We start from the raw sequence: 14286 nt of genomic DNA, 5'->3' as shown, positions 1-14286 counted from the left end.
GGTTAGAAAGGAGAGGGAGAGGGAGAAGGGGAAGGGAGAAGGGGGAGGGGCCGGGGAAAAGGGAGGGAGGAAAGGGACAGGGAGAGGGGAATAAGGGAGAGGAAGAGTGGGGGGGGGGGAGGGAGAGACCCAAGTGCCAGAGCAAGCATGCTTATACTTTGGACCAGTATCCAAAAGAAGATAAAGCTGATGAACTTTTCAGTGCCTGGTAGGATTTGCTCTAAGGGACTAAACAAAATTCTTTTGACTTACACAGCCTCGGGTATTTCACTTTAGCAGAAGGAAAACAGACTATTAAAGACAACACCATGTCAGATCACCATGAAAGAAAATGAAGGAAAGAAATAACAAGAAACTTCAAGGAGTTCTAAGAGGCTGTGTTTCTAATAACACTAATAGTGTGGTTCTGTGATGTCACACTACAGAACTTACCTCTATCAAAATCGGAGGACTGGCAGACTAATTAGTTTTTGTTTTATGAAGAACATAAATACAAAGAGGGAAAGGCAAGGGAGAGGGAGAAGGGCTCAGCAGGGAAGAGCTTGCCAAGGAAAATGACCAATGAATCCATGGTGGAAGGAGAATCAACTCCAAAAGTGGTCCCCTGAGTTACACACACACACACACACACACACACACACACACATTCACACACACTATGGGAGTGGGGTGTGTGCATTCATACATACATCTTATACACACACAGTAATAATACATTTTAAAAAATAAAAATACCCTATAAATAGTAAGGGAAAAAATCTTAAATGATGACATATCGTTTCCAATAAAGGAAAAGCTAAAATTTATAAGGTCTAGGACAATCTATTGTCTTGCAGTAAAGAAAATGAATTTTCGGAGACTGCATTAGTTAGGGAAGCAGAAACCGGCCTGAGTAGGGCCACAGGCCTCATCCGGCCGGATCAGCACCAGGGGAGCTAGAGCGCAGGGTCGGCTGACACCCGCCAGCTACCCACGACCCCCGCCACGGGATTTTGAGACTGCTGGTGAGTGGAACACAGCTTCTGCTCCAGTCCAATCACGCGGGACCCGAGACTGCTCTGGTTGGGGAGAGAGAAATCCGGCCTACATAGGGCCACAAGCCTCTTCCGGTCAGAAAAGCACCTGGGTAGCTAGGGCGCAGGGTCGGCTGACACTCGCCAGCTACCCACAACACCCGCCACAGGATCTTAAGACTTCTGGAGAGTGGAACACAGCTTCTGCTCCAATCCAATTGCGCGCGGGACCTGAGACTCCATTAGTTAGGGAAGCAGAAAACCGGCCTGAGTAGGACCACAGGCCTCTTCCTGCTGGACCAGCACCGGGGTACCGCCAGCTACCCACGACCCCAGCCACAGGATTTTGAGACTGCTGGTGAGTGGAACACAGCTTCTGCTCCAATCTTTAAACAGTGACAACGACAACAACTAACCCCAGAGATTACCAGATGGCGAAAGGTAAACGTAATAATCTTACTAACAGAAACCAAGACCACTCACCATCATCAGAACCCAGCACTCCCACTTCGCCCAGTCCAGGGCACCCCAACACACCGGAAAAGCTAGACACGGATCTAAAAGCATATCTCCTGATGATGATAGAGGACTTCAAGAAGGACTTTAATAACACGCTTAAAGAAATACAAAGGAACGCTGGTAAACAGGTAGAAGACAATAAAGAGGAAGCACAAAAATCCCTTAAAGAATTGCAGGAGAACACTGCTAAAGAGTTACAAATCCTTAAAGAAAAACAGGATAACATAATCAAACAGGTAGAAGTCCTTACAGAAAAACAGGAAAACACATCCAAACAGATGATGGAAATGAACAAAACCATACTAGACCTAAAAAGGGAAGTAGACACAATAAAGAAAACCCAAAATGAGGCAACACTGGAGATAGAAACCCTAGGAAAGAAATCTGGAACCATAGATACCAGCATCAGCAACAGAATACAAGAGATGGAAGAGAGAATCTCAGGTGCAGAAGATTCCATAGAGAACATCGGCACAACAATCAAGGAAAATGTAAAATGCAAAAAGATCCTAACTCAAAACATCCAAGAAATACAGGACACAATGAGAAGACCAAACCTACGGATAATAGGAGTGGATGAGAATGAAGATTTTCAACTCAAAGGACCAGCAAACATCTTCAACAAAATTATAGAAGAAAACTTCCCAAATCTAAAGAAAGAGATGCCCATGAACATACAAGAAGCCTACAGAACTCCAAATAGACTGGACCAGAAAAGAAATACCTCCCGACACATAATAATCAGAACAACAAATGCTCTAAATAAAGATAGAATACTAAAAGCAGTAAGAGAAAAAGGCCAAGTAACATATAAAGGCAAGCCTATCAGAATTACACCAGATTTTTCACCAGAGACTATGAGAGCCAGAAGATCCTGGACGGATGTTATACAGACACTAAAAGAACACAAATTCCAGCCCAGGCTACTATACCCAGCCAAACTCTCAATTAACATAGATGGAGAAACCAAAGTATTCCACGACAAATCCAAATTCACACATTATCTCTCCACGAATCCAGCCCTTCAAAGGATAATAACAGAAAAAAACCAATACAAGGACAGGAACCACGCCCTAGAAACAACAAGAAGGTAATCCCTCAACAAACCTAAAAGAAGACAGCCACAAGAACAGAATGCCAACTTTAACAACAAAAATAACAGGAAACAACAATTACTTTTCCTTAATATCTCTTAATATCAATGGACTCAACTCCCCGATAAAAAGACATAGACTAACAAACTGGCTACACAAACAAGACCCAACATTTTGCTGCTTACAGGAAACTCATCTCAGAGAAAAAGATAGACACTACCTCAGAATGAAAGGCTGGAAAACAATTTTCCAAGCAAATGGTATGAAGAAACAAGCTGGAGTAGCCATTCTAATATCTGATAAGATTGACTTCCAACCCAAAGTCATCAAAAAAGACAGGGAGGGACACTTCATACTCATCAAAGGTAAAATCCTCCAAGAGGAACTATCAATCCTGAATATCTATGCTCCAAATACAAAGGCAGCCACATTCATTAAAGAAACTTTAGCAAATCTCAAAGCACACATTGCACCTCATACAATAATAGTGGGAGACTTCAACACACCACTTTCACCAATGGACAGATCATGGAAACAGAAACTAAACAGGGACACAGTGAAACTAACAGAAATTATGAATCAAATGGATCTGGCAGATATCTACAGAACATTCTATCCTAAAACAAAAGGATATACCTTCTTCTCAGCACCTCATGGTACCTTCTCCAAAATTGACCACATAATTGGTCACAAAGCAGGCCTCAACAGATACAAAAATATTGAAATTGTCCCATGCATCCTATCAGATCACCATGGACTAAGGCTGATCTTCAATAACAAAATAAATAATAGAAAGCCAACCTTCACGTGGAAACTGAACAACACTCTTCTCAATGATACCTTGGTCAAGGAAGGAATAAAGAAAGAAATTAAGGACTTTTTAGAGTTCAATGAAAATGAAGCCACAACATACCCAAACTTATGGGACGCAATGAAAGCATTTCTAAGAGGAAAACTCATAGCTCTGAGTGCCTCCAAAAGGAAACTAGAGAGAGCACACATTAGCAGCTTGACAACACACCTAAAAGCACTAGAACAAAAGGAAGCAAATTCACCCAAGAGGAGTAGACGGCAGGAAATAATCAAACTCAGGGGTGAAATCAACCAAGTGGAAACAAGAAAAACTATTCAAAGAATCAACCAATCAAGGAGCTGGTTCTTTGAGAAAATCAACAAGATAGATAAACCCTTAGCCAGACTCACTAGAGGGCACAGGGAAAGCATCCTAATTAACAAAATCAGAAATGAAAAAGGAGACATAACAACAGATCCTGAAGACATCCAAAACACCATCAGATCCTTCTACCAAAGGCTATACTCAACAAAACTGGAGAACCTGGATGAAATGGAGAAGTTCCTAGACAGATACCAGGTACCAAAGTTGAATCAAGATCAGGTTAATGATCTAAACAGCCCTATATCCCCCGAAGAAATAGAAGCAGTCATTAATAGTCTCCCAACTAAAAAAAGCCCAGGACCAGATGGGTTTAGTGCAGAGTTCTATCAGACCTTCAAAGAAGATCTAATCCCAGTTCTTCACAAACTATTCTACAAAATAGAAACAGAAGGTACTCTACCCAACTCATTCTATGAAGCCACAATTACTCTGATACCTAAACCACAAAAAGACCCAACAAAGATAGAAAACTTCAGACCAATATCCCTTATGAATATTGATGCAAAAATCCTCAATAAAGTTCTTGCTAACCGAATCCAAGAACACATCAAAACAATCATCCATCCTGACCAAGTAGGTTTCATCCCAGGGATGCAGGGATGGTTCAATATACGGAAATCCATCAACGTAATCCAGTATATAAACAAACTCAAAGACAAAAACCACATGGTCATCTCGTTAGATGCGGAAAAAGCATTTGACAAGATCCAACACCCATTCATGATAAAAGTCTTGGAAAGATCAGGAATTCAAGGCCCATACCTAAACATGATAAAAGCAATCTACAGCAAACCAGTAGCCAACATCAAAGTAAATGGTGAGAAGCTTGAAGCAATCCCTCTAAAATCAGGGACTAGACAAGGCTGTCCACTTTCTCCATACCTATTCAACATTGTACTTGAAGTCCTAGCCAGAGCAATTCGACAACAAAAGGAGATCAAAGGGATACAAATTGGAAAAGATGAAGTCAAAATATCACTCTTTGCAGATGATATGATAGTATATATAAGTGACCCTAAAAATTCCACCAGAGAACTCCTAAGCCTGATAAACAGCTTCGGTGAAGTAGCTGGATATAAAATTAACTCAATCAAATCAATGGCCTTTCTCTACACAAAGAATAAACAGGCTGAGAAAGAAATTAGGGAAACAACACCCTTCTCAATAGTCACAAATAATATAAAATATCTTGGCGTGACTCTAACTAAGGAAGTGAAAGATCTGTATGATAAAAACTTCAAGTCTCTGAAGAAAGAAATTCTAGAAGATCTCAGAAGATGGAAAGATCTCCCATGCTCATGGATTGGCAGGATCAACATTGTAAAAATGGCTATCTTGCCAAAAGCAATCTACAGATTCAATGCAATCCCCATCAAAATTCCAAATCAATTCTTCAACGAATTAGAAAGTGCAATCTGCAAATTCATCTGGAATAACAAAAAACCTAGGATAGCAAAAACTCTTCTCAAGGATAAAAGAACCTCTGGTGGAATCACCATGCCGGACCTAAAGCTCTACTACAGAGCAATTGTGATAAAAACTGCATGGTACTGGTATAGTGACAGACAAATAGACCAATGGAATAGAATTGAAGACCCAGAAATGAACCCACACACCTACGGTCACTTGATCTTCGACAAGGGAGCTAAAAACATCCAGTGGAAGAAAGACAGCATTTTCAACAAATGGTGCTGGCACAACTGGTTGTTAACATGTAGAAGAATGCGAATCGATCCATTCCTATCTCCTTGTACTAAGGTCAAGTCTAAGTGGATCAAGGAACTTCACATAAAACCAGAGACACTGAAACTTATAGAGGAGAAAGTGGGGAAAAGCCTTGAAGATATGGGCACAGGGGAAAAATTCCTGAATAGAACAGTAATGGCTTGTGCTGTAAGATCGAGAATTGACAAGTGGGACCTCATGAAACTGCAAAGCTTCTGCAAGGCTAAAGACACCATCAATAAGACAAAAAAACCACCAACAGATTGGGAAAGGATCTTCACCTATCCTAAATCAGATAAGGGACTAATATCCAATATATATAAAGAACTCAAGAAGGTGGACTCCAGAAAGTCAAATAACCCCATTAAAAAATGGGGCTCAGAACTGAACAAAGAATTCTCACCTGAGGAATACCGAATGGCAGAGAAGCACCTGAAAAAATGTTCAACATCCTTAATCATCAGGGAAATGCAAATCAAAACAACCCTGAGATTCCACCTCACACCAGTCAGAATGGCTAAGATCAAAAATTCAGATGCTGGCGAGGATGTGGAGAAAGAGGAATACTTCTCCATTGTTGGTGGGATTGCAAGCTTGTACAACCACTCTGGAAATCAGTCTGGCGGTTCCTCAGAAAATTGGACATAGTACTACCGGAGGATCCAGCAATACCTCTCCTGGGCATATATCCAGAAGATGTCCCAACCGGTAAAAAGGACACATGCTCCACTATGTTCATAGCAGCCCTATTTATAATAGCCAGAAGCTGGAAAGAACCCAGATGTCCCTCAACAGAGGAATGGATACAGAATTTATGGTACATTTACACAATGGAGTACTACTCAGCTATTAAAAAGAATGAATTTATGAAATTCCTAGCCAAATGGATGGACCTGGAGGGCATCATCTTGAGTGAAGTAACACAATCACAAAAGAACTCACACAATATGTATTCACTGATAAGTGGATATTAGCCCAAAACTTAGGATACCCAAGATATAAGATACAATTTGCTAAACGCATGAAACTCAAGAAGAATGAAGACCAAAGTGTGGACACTGTGCACCTTCTTAGAATTGGGAACAAAACACCCAGGGAAGGAGTTACAGAGACAAAGTTCGTAGCTGTGATGAAAGGATGGACCATTTAGAGACTGCCGTATCCAGGGATCCATCCCATAATCAGCTTCTAAACGCTGACACCATTGCATACACTAGCAAGATTTTGCTGAAAGGACCCAAATATAGCTGTCTCTTGTGAGACGATGCCGGGGCCTAGCAAACACAGGAGTGGATGTTCACAGTCAGCTATTGGATGTATCACAGGGCTCCCAATGGAGAAGCTAGAGAAAGTACCCAAGGAGCTAAAGGGATCTGCAACCCTATTGTTGGAACAACATGATGTACTAACCAGAACCCCGGAGCTCTTGTCTCTAGCGGCATATGTATCGAAAGATGGCCTAGTCGGCCATCAATGGAAAGAGAGGCCCATTGGACTTGCAAACTTTATATGCCCCAATATAGGGGAATGCCAGGGCCAAAAGAATGGGAATGGGTGGGTAGGGAAGTGGGGGGCGCTATGGGGGACTTTTGGGATAGCATTGGAAATGTAATTGAGGAAAATATGTAATAAAAATATTAAAAATTAAAAAAAAGAAAAAAAAGAAAATGAATTTTCAGAATTAAGTGATTTTCCTGTTATTCAGTGATGTTCCATAGCACCAAATCTTTAAACATAAACACAGCCTTGAAAATAATGTCTTTATAGTTGGGCATGATGTTGCACACCTTTAATCCCAGTACCTGGCAGAGGCAGGTGGAACTCCTTGGGTTCTGGGTCAGTCTGGTCTACATAATTCCAGGACAGCCAGGGCTACATAGTGAGACCCTGTCTCAAAAAAATAACAATAAGAAAATATTCAAGTACCCCAAACTATGGGAACAACTCATTCAAACCACTGCATACCCTGTGTATGTCAGAAAAGCAAAACATACCCAAATATTATCTTTTTCTATATTGAAAATAATTTGGGGCTGGTGAGATGGCTCAGTGGGTAAGAGCACCCGACTGCTCTTCTGAAGGTCTGGAGTTCAAATCCCAGCAACCACATGGTGGCTCACAACCATCCATAACGAGATCTGACTCCCTCTTCTGGAGTGTCTGAAGACAGCTACAGTGTACTTACATATATAATAAATAAATAAATAAATAAATCTTTAAAAAAAAAAAAGAAAAGAAAATAATTTGGCAAGACCTGATAGTGCATACCTGTAACCCCAGCATTCAGGAGGCTAATACAAAAGGAGAATTCAAGTTCAAGACCTGCGTGCGTCCCCCTCACAGGGTAAAAGACCACAATTGTAATCCTACTAAAAAAGAAATATTTCAATATTCCCATAAAATGTTTGCTGCAAATATATACATTGCTTATGATGCTCTCTAGAGAGAATCTCTTGTGTACTGTGTGAAAGCATCACTTGTCAATAAAAAGCTGATGGCCTATTAGCAAAAAGCAAGAAATAAGTGGGAGTTTGGGTAGAGAGATAGACTTCTAAGTCTTTACCTAAAGCACCAAATTTATAATTCCTAAAATTATTTCCATTTTCTTTCTTTGATAAAGATTATCAGGGAAAAATACTAGGTCAACATAACAGTTGCAGTTTACTTTATTTGTGAAGAGCCAAATAGCAGACTTGCCACTAGGATGGTAACTCTTAGCATGTTGGTAAAATTTTAATTAATCCACAGTTTGTTTTACCCAACTGTGATGGCTAATGTTATGTCAACTTGGATAAGCTCTGACACCTAGCTTTTCAGCTAAACACTAGTGTAGATGTTTCTGTGAGAGATGGAAGAGATTAGACTTCCATAAATCAAAAGATTTTCTGCAAGACAAATGTGGCTGGCTTCAGCCAGTGAGCTAACGCTTTTTTTAAAGGATGAGGCTGGACATGGTGGCACATGCCTTTAATCCTCGCGCTCAGAAAGCTTGTGGAGTTCCAGGGCAGCCTGATCTACATAGTGAATTTCAGGACAGACAGGGCTTCAGAAAGGCATGCTTCCTCAAAAAAGGAGGAGGAAGAAAAGGAGGGAGGGAGGGAGGGAGGGGGAAGGGGGAGGGAGGGGGAGGGGGGAGAGGGAGGGAGGGAGGGGGAGAGGGGGGAGGAGGGGGGAGGAGGAGGGAGGGAGGGAAAAACCTAAGGTTTAGAATCCCTCAAAGCACTTGCTCAGCACAGACAAGTCCCTGTGTCCAACACAGAAACAGACCCTAACAAATAAATACTTTTAGAGCCCTTCAAAGGGAAGGCTTCCTGGAAGGTCTTCAAACTTAACTACACCTTTAGCCTGTGCCTTCAGCCTGCTGTACTACCCTGTATACACCTTTTGAATTTACCAGCTTCCATAACTACACACACTACATCTTTTTTTAAAAGGTTTTATTTATTTTATGTATATGACAAGTACACTGTAGCTGTCTTCAGACACACCAGGAGAGGGCATCAAATCCTGTTACAGATGGTTGTGAGCCACCATGTGGTTGCTGGGAATTGAACTCAGGACCTCTGGCAGAGCAGTCAGTGCTCTTAACCGCTGAGCCATCTCTCCAGCCCACACACTAAAATCTTTAAGCCAGTTTCTATGTACACACAAGTAATCAACCATATATACGTGTGCCCGTGTGAACACAAGCTCTCTAATGGCTGTTTCTCTGGGAAAAAACACTAACAAAACCACCCAATTTTTTTTTTGGTTTTGGAGATGGGGAGGGGTCGTCTTAGTTAGGGTTTCTATTGCATAACTGAGGCAATTCCTCAGCGGAGGCTCCTTCCTCTCTAATGACTCTAACCTGTGTCAACTTGACACAAAACCACACAACCCTCCCTTTTGGATTCATCCCCAAGATCTCACATAAAAAGCATTAGTAACTTTAAAAGCCCCACAGTCTTTACAAACTCAAACACATTAAAAGTTCAGTCCCTTTAAAGCAAACAATCATTTTTTAAAATCCAAAGTCTTTTAAAATTCAAAGTCTCTTCACTGTGGGCTATCCACAGTTAATCCAGTAAGACATTTTCTTACTTCAAGAGGGCAAAATCAGAGCATCGTCACAAATCATGATCTTCTGTACTCTTCCAAGAGGCTTGGGTCACTTCTCTGGCTCCGCCCTCTGTAGCACACAGCTTGTCTTTTAGGCTCTGGCCAACTCCATTCCATGGTTCCTGATGTTCTTTGTGGTCATCCCATGGTACTAGCATCTCCAAAATGCTGGCCTCTTCTGCTGCAACGAGGCTGTGTTTTTCACCAATAGCCTCTCCTGGGCTCTCTTCCTGGTGCAAGCCTCAACCTCTGTGCATGACCCCTTGAGTTCTAGGTCTTCAGCTGCCACTGAGGCTGCACCTTCATGAACAGTCTCTCCCGACATCTCACAGTGCCAAGCCTCAGCTGCTCTCCATGATCCGTGCATGTCTTCAAAATCAGTACCACCTGGTGACTCTTACACATTGTCAAGTCCAGCTGTAAGAGCAAGGTACAACCTTGGCTATCTCTGGAACACAGCTTCTTTGTGCTCTCAGAAAACTCTTCCCTGGTTTTATCTCAGTGATGCTTGTCTTTTCTTAATCACTGCTAATTTCTTAGCTCCAGCTAACCAGCATCAATTGTCCCAGTAATGTGAAGGTTTCACTTCAGTAGTTCTGATATCTTGTTAATCACAGCTGATTCTTCAGCTCCAGCTAACTAGAACCACAGAATCTTACATCAAAATAGCAAATGGCCCTGAAAGAGTCTTTCATTTTCCCTCTGAAATGTTACAAGCCCAGGCCTCCATCTTCTACACTGTTCTCAACGTTCTTATCTTCCAAGCTCCTACAAAGTATCCACACTGAGCTCTCAACACTCAATGGCTCTTCTAGCCCAAAGTTCCAAAGTCCTTCCACAGTCCTCCCCAAAACATGGTCAGGTTGTCACAGCGATACAATTAAAGGCGTGCGCCACCACCACCCGGTATCAACCTTTCTTATAGAACCCAGGGCTACCAGGTCACCCACAATGGGCTGAGCCATCCATCCCCTGGTGATAACTAATTGAGAAAATGCCTTACAGCTGGATCTCACGTGCTAGGACTACAGTTGTGTATCACCACACCTGGCATGCAGGATAAATTTTGAAACAGAAATATAACACTAAAGTAACAAAATGCAAAATTTCTGAGATCTTTAGGTCCATGAAGAACCAAGCCCTGTATTGCTCTTAGTATGTCACAGGAATAAGGGATGTGTGAAATGAATATTTGCAAACAAGAACTTGTATTTATTTACTTGCAGGCACTACGCTGAGAACTATTTTATCTTTGTTTACCAAGTTAACTAATCTCCACAAATTCCCTTCAAACGAGTAATTCTAAGTCCCTATTACATAGATAAGGAAATCAAGGCTTAAAGTTGAACAGTGCTGTTCAGTCACACCATAACTACACAGTAAACTGAAAATTCACAGGAAGGCTAGTGAGAGGCTCAGTGACCAATGGCACTGTTACCAAGCCTGGCAACCCATGTGTGACCCCCAGGACTCACGTGGTGGATGAAGAAAACTGACCCCTAGAAGTTGTTCTCTGACCACTACATCATGACAAATACACACAAATACATAACTTGTAAAATAAAAAAATACAAGGTATTTTTAGTTGGAATATGAAACGTTCCCCCCCCTCAATAACCTCATGTTGATGGGCTTCCGTGAAGGGACTGAAGGCACCAATCTATCAGTGGTTTAATCCCTTGATGAATTCGTAGTAATAGGAAATCACTGGGAGATGAAATTGGGGCCTCGTTGGAGGAGGTACTGGCTGAGCGCCTTGAGGTTATGTTCTCCTGACTTTCAGCAGCACCCTTCTGTTTCCTGGCCACCATGACTGTGCTCTGCCTTGCCACACCATCCCCGAAGCACGATGGATACCACTGGGCCAAAGTAAGTCTTTCCCTCTTTACCATGCTTCTGTTGGGATTTGATTACAGCAATAATAAAAATGATGAATACAGCTGTGTATACATCTAATGTGCCAAACTTGAAAGATAATTAAGAATAACAAAATTAGAAATTAAGAGAGTGACTACATGAATGTAGTAAACAAACCTTGAAAAGATGAATCGTTATAGAACTGAAATTCAGGGCTGGAGCACATGGAGAGGTCATGGGCTTCATTCCCAGAACACACACACACACACAATCTTCTCACAGTAAAAATGGGACCAGCAAAACATGAAAAACATAGCTAAATTTATAATACCCTTATCTTGGATGGAAGAGATACTGTGACCATGGCGATTCTTATACAGGAAACATTTAACTGGGGCTGGCTTACAGTTCAGAGGTTCAGTCCATTGTCATCATAGCAGGAAGCATGGCAGACGTGGTACTGGACAGGTAGCTGAGAGTTCTGCCTCTATTTGGCAGACAGCAAAGAAAGAGTGACGGAGCACTGGAAACCTCAAGGCCCACCCCCCAGTGACACACTTCCTCCAACAGGGTCACACCTCCTAATGGTACCATTCCCTCTGAGGCTGTGGGGGCTCATTTCATTCAAACCGCCACGGCCTCAAAGCCTGTATAATCTTTCACAGTTGAGGTTATTAGAGTCAAGTACTCACAGCCACAAAACGTTTGATGCAACCTTTCATAACAATCCTCATTGACTTTTTTTCTCACTGTAACTTTTATAAATTTTCTCACTGTAATTTTAATAAATTTTTGTCAGTTTTAATAATATTCAGAAGACAATCGCCGGGGTTGTGGCTCAGTGGTAGAGTGTCTCCCACGCATGAGAGCTTGGGTTGGATACCTAGCATTTCAAGCCAAACCAAAACAAAACAAGTAAAAGAGAAAGCAATACTAAGCACAAACAAGTGTTTCCATTTTATTTAACACTTAAGCAGATTATGATGCACAGTCCAAAAGTGTAGAACATCACAGACAGACAGTTATAAGACTAACTCGTCAGAGGAGGTTCAAACAGGCACTTTTTCCCATTTAAAGGAGCCATTCCGTGCTGCTCCTGGACATCTTGTATCTACTCGACTTTGAAATACTTCAGACTGCTTAGCACATATGCAGCTGGGATGTAAAAGGTCGTAAAAAACACGACAATTCCAACAGCTGATTCCTGGAAAAGAAGAAAAGGAATATTAATGAGTATGGCCCACTGCCTAATAAAACAGCTTATGGACAGAGGCGTGGAGGTTAGCAGCAGAACACCGACTTTGCGGGCTTTTATGCACAAAACTGTGGGTGTTTCCCCTTCCTAAAGATCTTTAGGAAGCTAAAGATCTTTCTCAGAGGTCGGAGAAATGGCTCATCTGCTAAAGCTTTCTACCACTCTTGCAGAGAACCTAAATTTGGTTGCCAGAACCTACATCAGGCAGGTCATAATCAACTCTAGCTCCAGATCCAACACATCTGGCCTCTTCAGATACCTGCATTTTAGTGCACACATGCACAAAAGTATGCTGTGAAATTTGTCATATGACCAAATAAAAAATAAAAAAAAAATAGCCTTGGGTCCTGCAATGTGTTCCATTTGTATTCAACTGAATTTTCAGAAAACTCATTTTCTTTCAATAGTTGCCGGTTTCTGACCTCTGGATTCTGGAAGCTCAACTATGTCTAGCGTCTCCACCAGTTTTTAGAGAAAATGTTATATCTTGGCCACCAGGCAGGTAGATTACCCTGGAGTGAACCGAGAACCCTGTGTCCTACCTGAGACTCTCACCCTCGCCCTGAACCACCATCCAAAGTGACCCCACAACTGAAGCCGCCAACACACACAACCCCACACACACACCACACAGATACACACACATATACACACATACCATACACACATACACACTCCCCCCCTCCACACCCATTTGGACCGTTAGGTGGGTTCTACCTCACCGTGGGCGACAGGATTTTTTGGGGGGTGCTTTCTGAGTGGCTGAGGCGGCCTGAGTGGCCAGGCTTCAAGAACAGGACTGCACGGTGGCGGAGGAGCGAAGAGCAGAGTAGCAGCAGGCGAGACATCGCAGGTCAGAAAAGGGCCACTGAGACAGAGCAAACCGGAGACCACCAGTGCCAGAGTCGAAGGCCGTTGTTAAAGTGTGCTCGAGGAAAGGGCGGGCAGCTGGTTTGAGCATGCGCACCAACCACTCAAGCCCTTTGCGTGGAATTGGAGCTCTTACCCGACCCTGCTCCTCAGCTGTATGTGTTTTGGCCCTGCCACTCTCTACCTTCTTCCCACATATGTCCTCACAAGTCCAGCTTCCTGCCCTCTCCCAAACTCTTTGCCAAACCTATTCAGTCCCAAAGCCACACACAGGATCTTCTGATTTTCTTCTCCTAACACAAGGTGAGGGACCTATTGGCTGCCAACATCTATAGCTATTGCTCAATATTCCGTTGCTTTTAGTCAATAGCAGATATCATACCATTTTTACACTGCTCTAGAATATAAATTAAAATTTCCATAGATCGTCTTCCTGGTATTTTTTTTTAACTTCCTTTTCTATTAGTTTTTGTGATCCTGACGCTTTTACTCCGGGCTCCATGCATGCTACATCAGTAACTGCGCTAAAACCATTGTAGCTCATCCTTTCACAAACCAGAGCAAAGTAAATGTGTGTCTATTTTAGCTTTGCTTTGCTTGCTTATAAGTCTTCTTCCCTACCTGTAAACTAATTCTTAACAATGAAAACAAACGAACAGAGAGAAGCCATGCATGGTG

General features: G+C 42.1%; 1 protein-coding gene across 1 annotated transcript; it reads right to left on the bottom strand.

Moving 5' to 3' along the window:
* Window positions 1–12423: 12423 nt before the first annotated feature.
* Window positions 12424–13686, bottom strand: Cox8c (cytochrome c oxidase subunit 8C). Its single transcript, XM_021179650.2, has 2 exons — window positions 13461–13686; window positions 12424–12687 (listed from the first exon to the last, which is right to left on the bottom strand). Exons 1-2 carry the CDS (start codon window positions 13584–13586, stop codon window positions 12595–12597), a joined length of 219 nt encoding a protein of 72 aa, XP_021035309.1. The 5' UTR covers window positions 13587–13686; the 3' UTR covers window positions 12424–12594.
* Between the last annotated feature and the right edge of the window lie 600 nt (window positions 13687–14286).

This window comes from Mus caroli, unplaced genomic scaffold (assembly GCF_978045245.1).
Source record: "Mus caroli unplaced genomic scaffold, Mus_caroli_1 scaffold_14, whole genome shotgun sequence".
Taxonomy (NCBI): domain Eukaryota; kingdom Metazoa; phylum Chordata; class Mammalia; order Rodentia; family Muridae; genus Mus; species Mus caroli.
Note: the sequence above shows the minus strand (reverse complement) of the source record. Positions and strands in the feature narration are given on the sequence as shown.